The sequence below is a fragment of the Chlamydotis macqueenii genome, chromosome 1 (assembly GCF_036417535.1).
Source record: "Chlamydotis macqueenii isolate bChlMac1 chromosome 1, bChlMac1.mat, whole genome shotgun sequence".
In the NCBI taxonomy this organism is placed as follows: Eukaryota; Metazoa; Chordata; class Aves; order Otidiformes; family Otididae; genus Chlamydotis; species Chlamydotis macqueenii.
The window spans coordinates 6,693,639-6,714,186 of NC_141556.1; the positions used below are offsets into that span (position 1 = coordinate 6,693,639).

Consider the following 20,548-nt stretch of genomic DNA (forward strand, 5'->3'; position numbering starts at 1 on the left):
GGTTCAGTTACTGAGTGGCTGGCCTAGGGTGGGCAGAACCTGTCAGTGAAGAAGCATGAGGCTTCCCGGCACCTGCAGAAAGAGATGGTTTGCAAAATCTCCTTGCCTCTTCTTTAGAATCAACATTGTCAATTTCCAAATTTTTGGCACAGAAATCGCTGACTGTTTCCTCAGAATTGTATAAATACCAAAGCTGTATGCTGAAGGACAGAGTCATGTGCTTATTTTTCAATGAAGCATTGTGCTAGTTAATTCTTTGGGTTTTTTTTTTTTAGGAAACAGTGTACAGTACTAAACCATGGATTAGTAGGATCTAATTCAACAGCAGACATGTTGGTTTTTTTTAAAACATTAGTACATTATCGTCTTCCTAAAGTATTAAATCCGTTGCCTTAGCACATTTCGGGTTTTGCTTTGCTTGCAGTGTACAAATAACACTTTGTAATATATTATATTTTGAAAGTGTCTCTCTACCCCACTTTTAATCTCTATTTCAAGCCACAAGAAACCCAGTTGTAAAAGAGACTATTTTTCTTTCTGTTGGAAGTACTATTTCAAGTTCATTGAGGGTTGTTTTCTACTAAAGAAACATGATACTATCAGCTTGGCTACACAGGTAGATATGAGAGCTTATATGCTATATATCTTGCAAGCTGTTCCAAGCCCAGAAAATGCTGGAGTTCCTAGTATTCAGGAAATAATGTAAATCTTAGCAAAATGCATGCACTTGAAGGAGCTTTCAGCTATTTAAGGTTTACTACTGCCAGCACCGTTCCTTCAACACTGCTGAATTGTGCACGTGTCCATGGATGCTCATGGTCTGCTTTCCAAAGGCAGGAAAAATCGTCAAACATAATGGGAATTAGGGTTTATGAATGTCTTTAACCTAATTGTTTCAGCAGTGTCTGAAAAGAGCTGGTTGTTTGAATATGGAGCCGCTGATTTATTTTATACATCGGCCAAACAAAAATATCTCCAACAACTGCATGACTTCAAACCTTGACTGCCTTTGCTGTTGGCAGAACAGAAATGTGCAATATGAATGAAAAGAACCAGTGCCACATTGAACTACATATGACTTTACAAATGGTCTGCAAATTACCCACCTGGGTGGGTAATTTTACGTGAGACAAGATAATCCTCGAGTTCTGTGGCTTACAGAGGTGAATGGTGTGCTATTACAATAAGGTTGTGCTTGCACACCCTACTAGAAATCCCTTCTTCCATGGAAATTATTATTCATGCACTTTCCGGACTCATAACTTCTTTACCTACAGACTCAAATTTTCAATGTATAGTTTATCTCATCTCTATTCTAAAATACCATGGATAGGACTCCTTACTGTCTGAGGTAAACAAATCTTTAAGGCACGTCTTGCAGCAATGGAAAGACAAACACCTCCTAAGGACTGTTCACCTGATCTTAAGACAGATGTGTAAGAGAGGTGAAAATGAAGGTGGATGAGGCCATCCTCTCCCGTGTGCTGGAATTTGAATTGCCATGTATGCGTGTGATTAGCACTCTTGCAACAAAAACATTGCTTACCTTGAACTATAGGCTTAGACTTTGCTACCACTCTTTTTTATGGAGAGATGCTACTGCTTGTTGCTTGTTCTTACTTAGTGATGAAAGTGTGTCAAAGATGTTGAAGGCCTATGGTGGGCAGTGTGAAGGAGCCTGTGCTCCAGGCCGGAGATCCTGGCCTCAAGTAGAGCCTTATTGCTTCTAGATCAGAAATTCTTCGGAAAGTGATTTAGAAGCAGTTGTATGCTGAAGTGGCTCTGCATGGAGGTCATTTCAGCATTGGAGCACAAGTCCCTGAACAAGATCTCATTCCAAATTGTGTGAGATAGCAATAATAAACACGAGAGCACAGCTGGAAGTTCCCTGTAGAAATGCTAATGCTCCGGTTTGGATGTAAATGCAGTGGTGCCTCTGTGAACACAGGCCACAGCCCTTGGCCCCACTGAGTAAAACAGAGTCATAAATGCTCAGTAATTATTCTTTGTTTTCTTCATATTGTGGGGTTTCAATTTGGCCTAATTTCAGTTTGAGTTGCAGTTGGAAATATCTAATGGGCAGCTATGAAGTTTAACCCAAGCCGGTCCACTGTGCCCTATTATTCTCTTCCCCGGTCTCTCTTTAAAGTACTTCCCACCCAAAACCAAAAGCGATGTATCATTGTAGTCTGCTGGGGACGACGCACAATATATTGCAGGCACAGTGCTGAAATAGGATATGTGACTTGTAGTTTACGCTACAGGTGGATGGTCTTCACTGAGCAAGACATTTCAGCAAAACAGAATCATCAGTGTGGAATTGGCCTAGAATGTTAACTTGCTTTTTACTGTCTCACTCCATCTTCGTAATCTCACAGGAATGTGTACCCTTAAACACAATACCTTAGATTCACAAAGATGTGCCCAATCAATAAGCCCTTGTTTCCTAAAATACATTCTGTCGGATAGATAGGTTTGGAGAAAACTTAAGGAACATAAGACTAGAAAACTACAAAAACAGCCAGCTGATAGGTTTGTCTGCCATACCTGTAGTACCTTTGTGTGCTCTGTTTTGTCCTTCTTCTTTGCACTGCTTTGGAAGGTCCTTGGTGTAGACACTGTAATTTCAAGACAATCAGAAATGTCAAGTTAGTCTTTAATATAAATTACGTAAGTGATTGAGATAAGTGACCCTGATTTTCATTTGCCCCAAGCTCACAGGCTTTCTTAGATCTCAAAGACCCAAGAACTGCTGAAGAGTATGGATGTAGGAATCTAAAGTTAGTCCCTAGGTCTTGAAGACCTTGGCTGCTTCTGAATTTGCGAAGAATTTGAATTAATTGCTTCACCTCCCTGTTTTGTTTTGGTTTTTTTTTTCCTGTATAAGTGAATGTACTCAAAGGACTTTGTGAAATGTAAAGCTGTTTTCAGAAAGCCAGCTTCAGCCAAAAGGATCATCATGGGGGAAGGCTCCTCTCTTCCTCTCTCTCCCCCGCTCTGTCTTGCACGTGCATGCACATAGACACACAGAAGCAACCAGATGTTGGGTGTATGTTGCTATCCCTTCATCCTTTCCTCACTGGTGCTTCTCTTTTCCTGTCCCCTGAGAAGATACGGGTAATCTTTCATAGGAATTGTTCACCTGTGAGTGATGAAGAAGTAGAGGGACACTGACTTATTTGAGAAAGGCTATGATATTAGTGTATGTCTTTCTATATTGTCATTCTTGTTTCCCCCTGACTCTTTCTTGCTCTCTTGCTTTTCTGGTGTTCTTTCCCTGGAGTACATCTGTCACTTTTATTTTATTCTACGCAAGCACAAGCAGAGCACTTAAACTTACTAGAATCTTCCTTTTTGACATGTCAGACAGCACTTCCAAGATACCAGAAAATAAGCAAGTTTTTACTTCTCTCTCCGCACCAATACAATGCGTCTATCAGAGGACCTTGTGGAGAATTAACCTCCCCAGACTAGGAAAATCCACCTCTCCTTTGCCAAAAATTGCCCCAGGAAAACAGAACCGTGCCATGTTAGTGACTGGGAGACCACCAGTTTGTGCAAGGGTGAATACTTGGATTGGCTGGAGATCACCGTAAAGGGCAGACAATTTAATGCCAATCACACTTGCTAGTTAGATTAGAATACTGATGAGCCCTTTTGAAAGGCCAACTGCATCTTCTTTTGGCAAAAATATTAAAATGCCCCCCTTTCCCCCATTCCCCCCCCCCCCAGATTCTCCACAAGAATAAATTAAAACTTGGAGGTGTGGTTATTATCACAGAATAATTAGACCCCATGGGATTAGAGACACTCAACGTTTGTTAATGCCCCTGGGTTGTGATTATCTAATAATGATGATGCCTCTGTCATCGCTTAATTATTCTTCCCCTTTAAAATGTTCCTTCTGCAGTCAGAGCCCGTAGAGTGTGCTCATTTCAGACAGAAACGCAACTGCAAATTCCTGAGAGCAATGTCACATGGGTGGTGTGATTGACTTACCCACTTCTCCCCCACACCCATGTTTATAATCCTCGTTTCATAAGCTCCATCATTAATATACTTGAATCTCTCCTCTTTTCCGTAAGAGACATTTAATTCACGTGTTTAGGAGAAGGAGTTTGGGCCTCCGTCTCTTTAAAATACCCAGTTGTTGTTAGTGCTACATAAAGAGAATACACCTTAATCAATTGACCGTAACATATTGCAAGATGTAAGGTGAATCTTACGGGTCATATTTGGCCAGAATCCTGCCTAACACCAGATTCGTGGTCCAGATTCCCCCCTACGTAAGGATCTCCTACAGTTGGTTGCCTTTCTTCTCTGAGAGTACCACAACCAAAATAAGGTGTAAACCAGACCAAAGCTGGAAGCCTTTGGCCAATATCTTTAGTCTTTCACTCAGGCCAGCAGTTTTTCATCTTGTTTAGATACATTTTCCAAGACTTTGTTGTAAACATCGTTGTGTTTTGCAACTAAAGATTAGAAAGAAAACAGAGAATGCAGCTTTAATCTGATTATCCTTAAATCCAGTGTTGTATCTTAGCTTTATTATTCCTGTTTTAGTAGCAAAAGCACAGAGGAATATTCTGTTTACCCAAGAGATTTTGGGTAGTAAATAAAGATTTTAAATTCAACTTGCTAAAATTAGAGATTTCTACTTTGGCTTTAATTTTCTTCTCCTTTTGTCCCTGACTCTTATAATTTTTTTTTCTGTGTCACTGACTGGGGAGATGTTAGAAATGTTAAAATCATTTTTATTTTCTTTTCATACTGCATTTACTCTCTTTGCGTAATTTCTTTATGTCCTTTCTTTCCATTCTTCTACTATGATTTTATTTTCTGTTGCACGTTGCTAAATCTAAAGGAAGTTAAGAGGAATCTAATATTTCAAGGAATTACCTAAGGTCAGGACATCCTTTTGTTAGATGTAGATCTAGCCCTGGAAATTTTACACACAAAATAGTTGTGGCAGTCTGGAAACAGAAACACAGCCAAGAGTTAAGTGTGGCATATTTGGTGTCAATCTTTATTCCTTCAAACAGGCTCAAGAACAGAAGCCAGATCTCCTGGTCAGTTTTCTGCCAATAGATCTTCATTCTTCAGCTTGCTTTCATTCTGCCTCAGTGTTACCTGACTTTTTCTACTTTTCCTCTACCCTGTTCTACTTTTCATAGGTTTGTAGAATAGTCAAGGTTGAAAGGTCCCTCAGGAGTCTGTAGTGCAGCCCTCTGCAGAGTCAGGTGTGAGGTGAGAACAGGTTTCTCAGGGCTTGATCCAGTCAGGTCTTGAAAACCTGCAAGAACCTGGACTGGGAAATCTGAGTAATCTGTTCCAGTGTGTGGCAGTCCTCCAAATGTTTTTATTTATATCTGGAATTAACCACTCTTGTTTCAGTTTTCCTCTCATCTTCCCATCATGCTCTACTGCTGTGTCTAGCTGATGACTTGCTCATAAGTACTGGGAGGCTGCTTTAGGTCCACCTGAAGCCATATCTTCCCCAGCCTCAACAAGCCCAGCTTGTTACAGGATGAGTGCTTCACCCCCTGATGACCTCACTGGCCTTCCACTGAACTCCCTCCAACTGATCAATGTTTTCCTTGCAATGAGGAGCCCAAATCTGGATGTAGTGTTTAGATGTGATCTAACAAGTGCCAAGTAAAGATGAAAAATTACCTGGATCTCCTGCCTCTTCTCCTGTTCAAGTTCTTGGCTTTCTTTGCTACCAGGGCATGCTGTTGGCTCATGGTCACCTCCCACCAGGAGGGCCCCTCCCCCTCCCCAGGTCCTTTTCAGCAGAGCTTCTCCTCAGCCCATCCATCCCCACCCTGAAAGGGATTATTCCTTCACAGTTGCAGGACTTTGCATCTGTCCTTGTTAAATTTCATAAGGTTCCTGTTGGCCAACTCTGCCCATCTGCATCCCTCTGAATGGCAGCCATTTACTCAGGAGCAGATTAAGGCAGATCTATTTTATCTAGCCCTTGGAGTCAGTAAGCTCAGGAAAACATCGGGAAATCAGAAATACACCCAAATTCAGTACAAGAAATAGGATTCTGGATTCAGACAACAGCCAATATGGATTTGACAGGAGTCTCTCCCAAAAGAGAACATGTTTTCTCTGCAACTTCTCGTGCTTAAAGTTGTAGAGATAAGGAACCTTAAATTTGTGGGTAATATTGATCCCTGGTGTGCTACTATATGGTCTTAACTGGAGCAAGATAAGTACTTTGAACCCTGAGTTATTTAAACTCTCCATTAAGTAAAACAACAAGAACAAAGTTGTGGTTCACAGCCGAGCAGTGTGGTTTGCTTTTTAACATGTGTGCGTCCTCCACAACTGACTAAGCAGGATGTGACCAGAACGCAGATAAGCAGGTGGCTGATATCAAAATAAAGGCTGAGCTTCCTGTTGTGCCGCGCGTTAGGTAGGGACAGGCAGTTGTGGAGTGTAATGATGGAGAGCTGCCTAAAGGAAAGCTGTCAGCAGGGCTGACACAGTCACCCTTCTGAATCTCGATGTGACCAGCGTAGTTAAGCTGGTCATGGAGCTGCCCTGGAGCCCTGCGGCACCAGAAAGCTGGTTCTGCTCCAGAACTATTAGCTGCTCTCTTCGCATGGATGGGATGGGAGAAGGTCTACAGCAGTCCCCCATGCAGGCAAAGAGCTGAAGCTACCCTTGCTTTTCTTTGCCCGTTCTCGCCTTTAGTTCTGCCCTAAAATCAAAATAATGTTTCCAAAAAGAAACTTAACTTAAAATCTTTGAAATGCCTCTTTGATATTTTTAATACCTTAGTCCCAGACATGCTCTGTGACTGTGTGTCATTCCCAGACAGTGTGCCAGTGTTGGAGAGGAGGAAGGAAACAGTTCAAGGTGAAGAGGAATGGAGAGAATGCACAGCCTTTGTATCACCACCCATAAAATAGTGCCAAGTTAGCATATATGGTGTGGAATTCCCAAGAGACTCCTTTTTTTTTTGTGGTGTATGACTTTGCTGAGAAATCATTGGAGTTCTTTATTACTTAGACATTTACCAAAAAAAAATCAAGGAAAGAATCAGGTGGACTACACACTGCAAACCATCCCTCTGCTAAATCATAGCGATACTTGTGTGATTTGAATAGATTATTTTATTCAGAGCAGCAGTGAGAGGAGTGTTTATCTAGTATTTTGTTTCATCACCAAGTGCTCAGGCAGTCTCCCTGGACCCTCCACTTGATCTCCTCTGTTGGGGAAGAGGATTCATTTTATAAATTGGCCCTGAGACATGGGAGGGGTGGGATTTGCCCAAGACTGTACTGCAGACGAACATAGGTCTGTGACTTTCTTACTTCAGTGTACCTAGAAGCCCTACGAAGGGCACTTCTTGATCTTAGGTGTAGGAAGTAGACATGACAAAAATGTACCTCTAAGACACTTCTTTCTAAGAGACAAGCCAGCAGCTGGGAAGAAGTAGAATTAGCCCTGTCTTGCAGAAAAAAAAAATATAGCGAGTGCTTTATCCAGGGCAGCACAAGAAGTTTGAGGCAGAACTGGGAGAGGCACCAATAACATCTAGTAGTTTAGTTCATCCTGCGTGCTCTCATGCAAGGCCATCCTGGTTTGTATGACCTACACTGTAACACTGCGTATGTCCCTACTGCCCAGCTCCTTCCTCTGACAGGGTGTGCTTTGCAGAAGAGTGCAGGTCCTCTACAGATTAGCTCAGAATTGGACAGCATTGGGCAATTCTCCCAGTCCAAGATTTGGTTGAGGTAATTACATTCACACTCCTGAATTCGCATGGTTTGGCGTTGGTTCTGCATGCAGGATGAAAGCAGATCCCTCACTTTCAGGTTTGTAACACGACAGGTGGCCTACGGGAAGGGCAGGATCAATCCCACAATACATTTCCTCTCTGGATGTTCTGTGTCTACTTTGAGGTCACCATCTCAGTCAGCGGAAACAGGGGCACTTCCAGAGGGAAATCCAGCCCATCCTGAGTTAAAAATCTAAAGGTGGGGTGTTTGAATTGGAGGTCTCCTAACCTCAGAGACACTCCAGAAAAATAGTTTTGACTAGACTAGCTTAAACTAACGATGAGGCTGCCAAAGGTGGGGACATTAATCCCATCCACAGTGTGCACAGCAAAGCCAAAGAAATATTTACGCATCATTGCCTTTCCTAGATGCTGTTATCCTGAATCCAGTTTTCCAGCTGATATAAATCCAGATGATGTAAATCCTCATGACTCTGTAGACATAAGCTAGCCAAAAGAATGGCCAAAAGGTCCTATGCTAATACTGGTTGTTTTTCTAGGCTGGCGTAGGTTTTAGAATTGTGTTGAAGCGTGATTTAAATTAAAAGGGAAATGGCTCTTTGCTAGTTTAGATTTCTATTTAAAAAATCTCTGATCTAAAAGGTGCTATAACCTTTTACAGGCAGAAATAAATGTGTTGAGGAGAATAGTTGAAAATGCCAACTCCTTCCAGCGTTAAAAGTCTCTATGAATGCAACATTGCTAGTTAAACACAAATATCTATACTGTGTACAGCATCCACTCCAAATGAAAATGTGTTCTCTATATCAAAGCGAGCTCTGTTAAAGAATATATTAACAAAAGGCCAAGTCTCTTTATTCATAGTGAAGCTGGTTAATAGCAAAAATTTTGTCAATTGAATGGAGGAGGCACAGTACAATCAAATGGCTGAGGTTGGGAGTGATTTGGGGGTGTGTTGGGGGAAGGCTGCAGCCATGCCTTTCTCCATTTCACAGCTTCTTAATAATATTATTTACATTGTTTAAAGGTTTCTGGATGTTTATTAAAGTGAAGTTGAGTTTGGAAGAAAGAGGAAGGCTGTGAGACTGACACAGAAATGTGGGAATAGAGGGGTCAATGAAAAAGAAACAGTAAGGTCTCTAATAGTAAAATAAACATTTTTAAGCTTCTCACCTTTCATGCTTGCTAAAATGTTCTGTAAAGTCTCTGATGTGGCCTGGATGGAGAAGGCAACTGGTGACCAGCATGGAGTGTACCTGCAGGAAAGAAAGCAGATCTTTCTACAGGTTACAGGACAACTCTTACGAGTCTAAACTGACCTCTTTATCCAATCCTGTGAAATTATTTTTACATATGAATAGATTTTTAAGGTCAGTGGGGAATATGGTGAACATCTTGTCTGAACTCTTGTAACAACAGCCAAAGGATCCAACCCCGTAACTCCTGCCAATAGTCTCTGATGGAGCAACAGCTGCTTTGAGAAAGTTGTTGGCTTATTTCAATGGCTGGTGTTAGAGAGGAAAAAAATTCCTTTGAGTAGATGAAATCTTATCATGTTCTGATGTTTATCCAGGGCTTAGCATTGTGAGGAAATGACTGGTGCAGCTGGTAAAGCAACTCTGTCCTTCACCAGTTAGCCAGCATTGATCAGGCTGGAGCTCCAGTTGGATCCCTCCCCCATGCTTCAGTGTTAGCTAACTCACTGAACACTGCCCCAGAAACCTATTGAGTCCCTGACATATATAGGTTTTAAGGAGGCAAGGATAAAATACCCACTATGAACAGAAAACTAACACACCAAATGTTGTGGATGTGCCATACAGAGTGACACCAGAAGTCATTTGCACTTTTTGGGGGGTTTTTCGTGTGTTTTGATTTTCCTCACTGTTGCACCAAATGCTGGTGCACCGATAGCACAGAGGGCAATTCCTAGTGGTGCTGCGGTTCTGTATATCAAGCTGTCTGAGGAACTGGAGGCAGATGCCTACTGATTATTAAGCAGCACTGTGAAGTTATTCCATTCAGAGCAGCAGTGTTCTGGTGGGGAGGGTGGAGGGAGGTGTGAAATGTTTTCTTTTAATTTGTTTGGTGACAGGGGAACCTGGTAAAAACCAATTTATAAATTCAGTAGGTATCCAATCTGTTTTTGTCATCTGGACAACTAAAAGCCATAAATATAGAATAACACTGTTCCAACAGTGAATTATACTTCCTTTGCCGTTACTCTGAGCAGTTGTGGAGCCCAAGAGCTTTGCTGACATCAGAAAGTTATACAGATTTCCTCAAAGTAGTGCAGTCGTCTACCATTGCCACAAGGCATGGGATTTTTCTTTTTTCCCTTTGGTTCAATATATGTTACAATTTTTTAGTTGAAATAAACTAGAAAAGGACAAAGGACAGGAGAAGTATACTCCTTGTCTTTAGATGGATTTCAACATATTCTGGGAGCACATGATGTAAAAACTTTCAACTGGCCTAAGCCTCAACATGGGTCTTGTAGGACCTTCTGACTTTTGTTTCAACTCCATTTAAGTTTTTTTGGGACAAGGAATATCGTTGCTGTTGGTTTTATCCAGCATTTTGTGAGCATTTTTCACCTCTCTCAGTATCTTGGACTTTTAATGGCCCCTTTGTGATAGTATTTTAGCTCATCCCTGCCTTCATCTTCATTTCATATGGGCAGATCTCACTCAAAGAGGAAATAACTAGTGTGGACAAGGTGATGGATCTGTCCTTTACAAGTGCCCTAACAAAAGGAGCTCCCTTCATTTCTGTTCACCCCGTGTTCAGTAAGGTAACGGAAACCACACCGTTTCTTCAGTTTCTTTCTCCTCAAAGAAGTAATAAGCCGAAGAGGAAAAAAAGCACTGTCCCAGTGGATCTCTGAAACAGATCACTGCTAAGCAGAAGAGATAGCCACAATGACAAAATGCTGATTTCTGAGGCGCTTCAGTGCTCCAACTGGTATTTTACATTGATTATATGCCAAGTCACTGTTTAGGCAAACTAGATAATCTGCATTGCAACTTCAAATGGGAGAATCAGAGACATCTGCTCTGTGTTTCTCTGATGAAACAGAGAAACTTGATATGAATAAAAGAAGAAAAGAGATGTTGGCGTTATACTGGCCATCCCTGGAGCACGTGTTTGAGCGGTGAGACTGTGATAAGAGCCACCCAACACACTCTGTGGGCTGCGCAAGAGAGAAGGATTTAATCAGGTTTTGCTGCCTTCTCCAACAGATGTGTTGACAATCCTTATGTGTATGGCTCTCATTCGCAGGAGTTATTTGCCACCAAGAGCTTTAATGTAATTTTCATGCAGTTTCCAAGCCCCCATTTCTCTCATTTCTTAAATATATGTGTTTCCTCAAGAGAAAAGGATAATAATCCTCTGAAACAGAAATGGATGGAATTCAGCCCAGTCAGAACCAATCAGATCTTTCAGATTTGAGGTTTATATACTTCATTTAAATGTTCTGCTAATTAACATGAGCAGAAGCACAGAGCAGTGTTGGTCATAGGGAATTCACTGGCATTCATTCACTTTGATTTTTTTTCTCTCTTCTCTGTTGGTGCCCACATTATTTGACAACAGTGGTTTGCTACTTGTTTTTTTGATTACATTTTTTTTAATCAAAGACATCATTGGCTTCTTACTGCTTTGTGTAGAGAGACTGAATAATCAAAGCTGCTTCTATCTGCAACATATAAAATTATTCAGGTTAACATTGCAGATGCTAGGGAAGTGGGAACAAGGAATGCCTCACAGAGTCTGGAAATGTCTCCTCACCCACACCAAGAGAGTTTTTTGTGCTTTGAGGCCTCATGAGTGCAAAGGCTTGTCTTTGGTGAGTCTTAGCTTGTAAAGGTGGGTTATTCGTAGATTAGAGCTTTAAGGTTTACCCACAGAGTGAAAAAGTTGCCTCCTACTTCTGTTACTGGATCCTGACAACTGTAGAGACTTCTTGAGGGTTCACTGAGTAATCCGATGCATTTGACAGCTCAGAAGAGCCTCAAGAGAAAAGCGGTCTTAACCATTTCACAGCTAGGTAATGAAGAGGAGCAAAAAAGCGTGGTGTAGACATGATTTGCCTCTGGTAAATCATCAGCAAAACTCTGACTTTAAATGTTCACTCTTCAGAAGATAATTCAACTTTTTAAAGGAAAAAAAATAAAGTCTTTATGATTGATGCACTAAAGTAGGGCTCAGGAGACAAGCTAAAAACCTAATTGCTTCCGCAGCTTTTATGACTCTGATTCATCTGTGTATTGGGTTTGCGTGGCAAGGTTTTGGGAGCAGGGGGGGCTACAGGGGTGGTTTCTGTGAGAAGCTGCTAGAAGCCTCCCCCATGTCCGATAGAGCCAACACCAGCTGCCTCAAAGACAGACCCGCTGCTGGCCAAGGCCGAGCCACTTGGCGAAGGTGGTAGCGACTCAGTGATAACATATTTAAGACGGGGGAAAAAAATCCCTGCAGAACAGCAACTGCAGGGAGTGAGAACTTGTGAGAGGAACAACCCTGCAGACACCAAGATCAGTGAGGAAGGAGGGAGAGGAGGTGCTCCAGGCACCAGAGCAAAGATTCCCCATCAGCCTGTGCGGTGAAGCAGGCTGTCCCCCTGCAGCCCACGGAGGCCCACAGAGGAGCAGAGATCCACCTGCAGCCCGTGAAGGACCCCACACTGGGGCAGATGGATGCCTGAAGGAGGCTATAGCCCATGGAGACCTGGCTGGAGCAGGCTGTGACCCTGTGGAGAGAGGAGCCCGTGCTGGAGCAGGTTTGCTGGCAGGACTGGTGACCCCGTAGGGGACCCATCCTGGAGCACTCTGTTCCAGAGGGACTGCACCTGTGGAAGGGACGCACTCTGGGGCAGTTAATTAAGAACCACAGTGTGTGGGAAGGCTCACATTGGAGAAGTTCATGGAAGACTGCCTCCCATGGCAGAGACCCCACACTGGAGTAGGGGAAGAGGAGGAAGGAGCGGCAGAGACAACATATGATGAACTGACTGCAACCCTCATTCCCCATCCCCCTGTGCCATTCATGGGGAGGACGCAGAGAATTTGGGAGTAAAGTTAAGTCCCGGAAGAAGGGAGGGGTAGGAGGAAGGTGTTTTTAAGATTTGGTTTTATTTCTCATTAGCGTGGTCTGATTTGATTGGTAATAAATTAAACCAATTTCCCCAAGTCAAGTCTATTTTGCCTGTGATGGTAGAATCATAGAATAGTTAGGGTTGGAAGGGACCTTTAAAGGCCATCTAGTCCAACCCCCCTGCAAGGAGCAGGGACATCTCCAACCATATCAGGTTGCACAGAGCCCCGTCCAACCTGGCCTTGAATGTTTCCAGGGATGGGGCATCTAACACCTCTCTGGGCAACCTGTTCCAGTGTTCCACCACCCTCATGGTAATTGGCGAGCAATCTCTCCTTGTCCTTATCTCGACTCACAAGGCTTTCGTTAAATTTTCTCTCCCCCGTTCAGCTGAGGAGGGGAGTGATAGAGTGGCTTTGGTGGACACCTGGCATCTAGCCAGGGTCAACCCATCACAATCTGGTATAATTTTACCTAGCTGTGAGTTAAGTGTTATTCAAGGCCCTTCTATGAGAGAGACCTGCATTTCTCTCAATCTATCCTAAATGATAGCTCTTTCTAAGGTGCTTTGTTTTTTTCCTATGACAAGAGAGTGAGTCTCTTTCTCTTCCCAAGCATGTAGTTTAGATGGAGTCATCTCATCCACCTTCATCATTCCCTTGACATTGTAGCAGCGAGGACCTTTTCCCCACCTGAGCCTCGGCTTCCCCTCTGGCAGAGCTTTTGGGGATCCATATAATGTCATTTATGGAGTGCGTATGCATGACTAGTTATGTACAAAGGCCAAGCTAAAAGCCTGCAATAAAATGGATGGTAGTTACATTTTGTGTTTGGCTGGTCACTCTTCTTTTTGTAAACGTCAAGGCTTTAAATTCTGTACATACAGTGTCCTAGAGCAGAGCCATAATGGTGTAGTGTCTCAGAGTAGTTAAAATTTCTCTTGGAACACTTGGGGCCCAGAACAGAAAGCTGTCGTATGACAAAATTACAGTGAGTAATTCTATTTTTTTTAATGATGGAGTTGAAAATGTGGTCAAATCTCAATACCTTAGTTAGCTGATCTGCCTGGGATGCTAGGTTGATTGACAAACTTTTAAGAAGGTGACCGATACCATACTTAATGTTTCTGTATTATGTTTGCAATAATAGCACAATGCTAAATTTTGTGATCCAGTCTTTGCAGTTGAAGGCTTATCAACACTTTCCATGAACAAGCATATTAGTAATATCTTGACCAAGGTTGGTCTGTTGGTCTCATTTTCTTTTTTTCTTTTTCTTGCAAGTAGCCCTGTTGTTGCGTTATTGTAAGCTGATTTGTGATCAACTAAAATAACCAAAGTACAGTATTAATTTTGCTTTGCTTTTTTTTTTCCTTTCAGTGGCTGCATCAACTGCTAATTCCACAGCTGGTGCGGCCATGAATTCTTTGACTTCTCTGGGTACTCTCCAAGGACTGGCTGGAGCCACTGTTGGACTGAATAATATTAATGCACTAGCAGGTACCGTAAACAGTGAGTATTTATTGCTGTGGTGGACAGCCTTCCCCAGTAATCATGCCACAAAAACTATCAATTGTGAAGCAATGATACGATTATTTTTAATCTATATGCAAAATAAGGGGGTCAAGTTGATCTAGTTCCATCCATTATACAGATGCAGTTCTGGAGTCTTCTGGTTTCACATAGTTTGCTCTGCAAAGTGAAGTTCCTTGGGTCCCTGCACAAAGACTCCTTTTCTTGCAGGGCATATGGAAGGTAAAAGAAGTGTCACGAGGGATTTGGGTTATCTAGGTTATAGGAGAGGCTCCTTTTTTATTTAGGGAGTCTGACAACAGGTGTATTACCCCAACATACAAAACCTCACCCAGAAATGTAGTGGTAAGAAAGATGGTTGGCCCAGAAGCAGACCTTTTAAAAATGTCTGTAGGAATTAACAAATTGACTTGAGAGCAACATACCTTAAAAATGAAGGCAAGTTTTTGGCTTTTAATTGGCAAGTATAAGAGAACGATGTGGTCAGTCATCTGTAATGCCAGAGCATGCACATCTATCCTATGACAAACCCTGGCATCTCCAGCTAAGTAGATGCTGGTAGTTGTTAGAACATTCTTCCTTGCTCTTAGCCTGGGTCAAGATTTTCCTGAAGAAGGAGGATTTTCTTTTATTGTTTCTACTATGATGACTTCACCTTTGCCTGCAATGGAAAAGATTTGTCCAGCTGCATTTTTCTTCTCCCTTTTTTTTTAGCTGCTATTGCACCTTGCATTTCCTTTTGCAATGCAAGGAATCTATTTGGTCATTGCCAGTCCATGACCCATCATAATGTACCCCTAGGAATGGATGTCCTCCTCAGTATCTCTTGCTCACTCTGGTGCTCTGCATGATGTCCTTTTTGTCACTGTTACTTGGCTGCTCACCCAATCCTTTTGTTCTGTGATCTCTGGTTGTCATTGTTGGGAGCTGGGAAGGAAGGGGCCTACTGGATGTCCATGTAGCAATGTTGAGTGGTTGCATGGGGTCTTGTATGAAACAGGTCTTGCTTCTGGCAAGGACATGTATTTCACACAAACAACCTCATAGTAAATATGACTCAAGAACAACTAAAGAAAAGTAAGCATTAGGTCACAAAATGACCAGTATTAGTTTCCTTTGTTATTAGTACATTGATATTAAAGCAACCTACTGAAAATGACATGCATGAAAAGCTGACTTGTCTCCTCTCATGAGCTCTGTTAGTAAGAGTGCTACACTGTCATGAGTAAGAAATCATTAAATGTCCTTTCCCAGTAAACAGGCATTGTGCTTTACTTGGTTTATAAGAAATCAAAATATCAAGAGCAGAGTATGGCATCCCACTCCTTCCCTCCCACAAGTACTAAGAGCCTAGGCACACTGGAGCTCTCCAAGATAATGTCCCCTTCATCAAGACCGAGCAAGAACGAAACACCTGTAAGCTCTTGACTTTGCATAGGAACCCTTCTGTTGCACTCCTGTTAACATTTCTTGCTAGGCTACAAGCAAAGAGTTTATGTTTTCTCAGCAAGTATTTTGAGGTGATGTGTGTGCAAACTTACCTGCATGTGTCATTTGAAGTATTAATGACTTATTCACAACCTAGTATCAAATTTGAGCTTGTTTTAAGCCACCAAGCCACCATTACTTCCATGGACTTGTACCAACAGTGGCTTCAGTCCCAGATTTTCTTCATCAATGTTTTTATGGACACAGAGAGTGTATGTGCCTAGAATATCTGTATGTGTATAGCATTTACGAAATATATGTGACTATGTCTGTCTATGTATACACGTATGTGAGAAGGACGTAAAGAGGGGAAACTGCTTCCCCACAATACAACACAACACAATGTTCTGGCACTGTTTCTGTCAAAAGGGTGACACTGATTATGAATTTCGGGTACTTGTGATGCTAATGAAAGTGAAGCATTGCTCAAATTATAACAGCCTCCTCGGTCTATTTTAATGATGAGCCAGTGCTTTTCCTAGTGACCATGTCAGATCTAGTCGTTCACGCTCAAACCTCCATAGGAGTTTGCCTTTGGGAAACCTCACGTTCAATGACTCTGATGTTTCACATCATACCACAGTCACAAGCATTCCAGTAAAAACATTCAAACATCATTTGATCATGGAGGTTACTGAAGTAATTGTGCAAAGAAGTTGGAATTGAGTGACATGCTTCTAATTGGGCAATTAATAAGAGCAATCCAGAGCACAAGTCAGGCAAAGCTTAACCCAAAAACGAATCAGAGGGTGGCACTGGGCTTGGGCACAGAGGTTTTGGAGGAGATACTCTTCTGTTGAAGTCATGTCCTGCTCTGTATGTGAGAATCACAGGAAGAATGTCTTCCAAGCTGAGCTCACTAGGAGACTTTTATCTATTTTCTGGAACCTGGTTGGGTCCATGAAAAGCTGGGCTATGGAGACTGATAATGCTCTCATTGTAGAAAGAAGCTTTGTAGAAAGATGTCTGGAGGCCTTAAAAATTAAAGAAAATGGAGTATGGTAAGTTTAGTTGTCTCCAAGGGTTTGGCAACAGTTGTATGGACTTGTGGGAATTCACTCAGTCTTCCCTCAGCTGTGCTTGAAGCATCTAAAACCTTAAATGACAAAACATTAGACTGTCTCCTTTGGGCACGTAAATTTAAATACTGTAACTAACAAAAATAATTATGAATAATGAGGAAAAATGAATGAAGAGAGAGGAAGAGATTCTTTCCAATTAAGAAAGAAGACCGTGGATTCAGGATACTGATCAGCTATGACACAATATTTGTGTGTGAACCCAGGGCAGTCACTTAGCCTTTCTGCCCCCATATTTACATCTGTAAGACAGACATAAAGCTATTCATGACACATTTGAAGGTGCTTTGAAAGTACTTTAAGAGACCTTTGGACTTGCCAAGCATTGTCACTTCTGTATTATGTAGAGAAACTCAAAAAAGTAGAAGGCTGTAGATGAGAGACACCAAAAGGTTATTTCACAGAAGTGAGGAAGGGACCAGAGTTCAATATCAGACTGAGGTGCGTTGGTAGAGATAATAAAGAGATGGCAGAGCTGTGTAAGTGCAGCTGGACCTTGCAGATTTCATAAAAATGTAAAAAGGGAGAATAGAAAAAAAACATCGAGAGCTTTCTGCAGTTCTCTTTTTGCTCAGAGGGAAGTGTATTTAGACACGTGCGTGCACTTCGGTCGCAGTAGCCATGCCCTTCCCAGAAGCAATGTGGTGAGCCGTTGGCTAATCTGAAATCGTTTGGAGGGAAGGGGCTATTGATTCCAGGTGAAAGAAGGGGGAGGATGCTGCCCACTGCAACACAAAGCACCTTCATCTAATAGGCCGATGACTCATGAAAGATAACGTGTTATCTTAATGCTTCCTCTATTATCACGTTCTTTCAACACTGTAATAAAAGAAGAGATACAAGCTGTTTTATCAGGAATCTTTGCTTTAACCAGTGCTGTGTTTACACACATGCAAGCAATGACACAAGCCTAAGTACAAAAACATCAGAACAGGTTATGGTCAGGCTCAGAGTATTATTCTTATTACTAATAATAGTAATAATCTACATTTTCCAAATGTCCTGCCTTTTAGATATAAGATGCTTCACAAGCTATCCTGGTTTGCAAGTTTTTGTTTTGTACCTGGAGCCTTACACAAGAAATATCTGTCTCTCTCCTGCTCTGACAGTGCTTTTTGTTCTCACCACTAGCAGCCAGTCCCTCCTGTCAGGATGCAGCGATGCTCTGAAGTGGGGTGGAGGGGAAAGAGAAAACTTCAAAGTGCAAGACATTTTATTAAGGATAGGCGAAGAATATCACATCTCTGTCAAGTGTTTAGTCACACAAATTACAGTAATATCAAAAGGTATGATTTATGCAGTACAATTCTTTTAATTGGCACAGGCTCAAGGTGCCACTTGAGCAATTGTCCTGATTATCAGAGACTCATAGGAATACACTTTTCGAGTCTCCATAAGAGATGGAGAAAACTAGTAGGTCAGCATCTTTATCCTCCTCTGTCAATGCAGGATAATTCCCTGCAGTATCTCTGAATTACTCATGTGATAAGGCTTATGCCACCTTCCTCGAAGATTGGTTCCCAATCTAATAGATTTCATTGTTAATTCTCTATAAAGTGTCCTCTGCTTAATTTCCTCGCTTTCCTCCAATTTACATAAAACCCTTTATTATTGCTCTGAAATAAAGCCCTCTATTTCTCTTCAATGTTCCTAGCTTTTGGATCTTAACATGGCTCCACCAGTCACCTCTTCACCCATCATTTTGCCAACTAAAACACTACACAATCAATATCTAAGGAATGGTCAAGGGTGATGCTGGATGCCCCATTTTTTTGGTGACTGATCTACTGTACCTTGAGGGGTCTGATTAAGCCCTTTTAAACTGCTTGTGTTCATCTAAAAAGTGGGGAAGATGGGATAGCCGGTTGTGCAGAAAATGTGGCTTAACTCTCAGTTCTGATGGGTGCTTACTCCTCCAGTTGACACAAGTCGGAAGTGTGGAGGTGAGCAGGGCTATGAACTCTGCCACCCCTTCAACTGCCAAAGAGGTGGTAGCTCTAACAGGGAAAATTCACTTTTCCTGGAATTTCTGAAAAAAAAATAAGTGTTAACACTGTTAACTTCGACATGGCTTATTAAGGAGCCATGATAATGAATAGAGACTGTAGCCCAGGAGTTTGTCCACCATTGAGTCAGAGGAGTGAAACTTCTTTTGCAGACCACATTGTTTGCGCAGATGAGGGATGCCATTTTCGGCACAGCTAGCAATGTAGCCTGAAATTTCCTATCTGGCAATCATCCCAGTTAAATTAATAGGATATTTATCAGGATGTAGAATTGCTTTATAGAAAAAAAAAATTATGAAGCTCTGCTTCCAGTGAGAAGAAAGGCATTGCTAGAACCAAATGAATTTTTTGCTTCTTGAAAGATGCCTGGTCTGGATGAAGCACTTTTAGTCACTCCAGATGTGCTGCTGTTCATCTCTTCTGGAGTAACTGGAGTAACTGGGTGGAAGCACAGAGCATTGCAGTCTATCTTCCTACCGCAAACCTAAAGGACTAAGCCTGTAATTGTGCAAAGGGTTATTTGAAAATGCTGTTAATCAGGGTTCTCTGCTAAATCTGTACAAGCAAACCACTCCTGATATGGTGTGGTCATGTCCTGTTGATAAAGACCCTGGTCAGAAAGAGTTGGTTTCCCCACAGATTGCTTCTTCCCAGTGGCCAGCTTGCCCAGAGGCAGGTCAAATGGATCCCACTCTACTAGGTTCAGATACCCTCAGCAGAAGCAGAGATGTCAAGGAGGGTGGGCAGCGAGGTTTCAGGAGCACGGAGCTGTAGTACTTGCCAGTAGCAGGCTGCATGTGGGTCCGTTTGACTGTGCAACCTTTGTGCTCAAGTGATCCTGATGCCAAAGTTGTGTTTCTTTGTTTTCAGTCCCATTTGGTGAAGTGCTGAGCTGCATGCACTGCCGTCGTTGTCAGTGTCGTATAATACCAACGACTTTCGGAAAGCACTAATGAACAAGTGCAATTTCTTTTCTCTATTGTTGGGTTTTTTGTAAAGTTGCTCAAATGCTCTCAGGTATGGCGGCCCTGAACGGAGGACTCGGCGCAACAGGCTTGACGAACGGTACGGCCGGCACGATGGATGCGCTCACCCAGGCCTACTCAGGAATCCAGCAGTACGCTGCCGCTGCGCTGCCCACGTTGTACAGTCAGAGCTTGTTGCAGCAGCAAAGCGCTGCGGGCAGCCAGAAGGAAGGTAAGTGCCCGCGGCCAGCGGAGCAAGCCGTTCAGCCTAGCGACAGCGGTGTCGCAGGTTCATTTCTTCACGAAGTACCTCGAGTAGCCTAATCTTTCATTTTTTTTCCTGTTTTCTCTTATTTAGTATTGTTATTTTTTTTAACTCATAATGTAATTCATTTTTTAACCATATGTCCTTCAAGCTATGCTTTACCGACCATCCCTTCTTACATAAAAGCGTTTACCAACTACCACGTAAAAAAACACCGCTAACAAAAATCATCCCTTTATGGGTGGCATTTTCTTTTCTGGTTTCACATTTTCTGTGATAATGGAGTTAATCTGATTAGGTTTAAGGTTTTGAGTTAATGACAAGATCCGTTTTTGCTTTGAGTGGTTCTTCGCTTAATTGTGG

The 20,548-nt window shown here is 42.2% G+C and overlaps 1 protein-coding gene across 16 annotated transcripts in view; it reads left to right on the forward strand.

Annotated features, from left to right (window-relative positions):
• The window catches only part of CELF2 (CUGBP Elav-like family member 2), a 565,018-nt gene that overhangs the window by 526,830 nt on the left and 17,640 nt on the right, over nucleotides 1-20,548 (forward strand). For 11 of the 16 annotated variants that reach the window (XM_086744976.1, XM_086744963.1, XM_086744970.1 and 8 more), the window contains 2 exons: nucleotides 14,230-14,349; nucleotides 19,955-20,152. In XM_086744976.1, the coding sequence (XP_086601102.1) occupies nucleotides 14,230-14,349; nucleotides 19,955-20,152 (318 nt within the window). Of the gene's footprint in view, nucleotides 1-14,229; nucleotides 14,362-19,954; nucleotides 20,153-20,548 lie in introns of all 16 variants that reach the window. The other 5 variants (XM_086744872.1, XM_086744915.1, XM_086744944.1 and 2 more) reach the window with 2 other exon arrangements.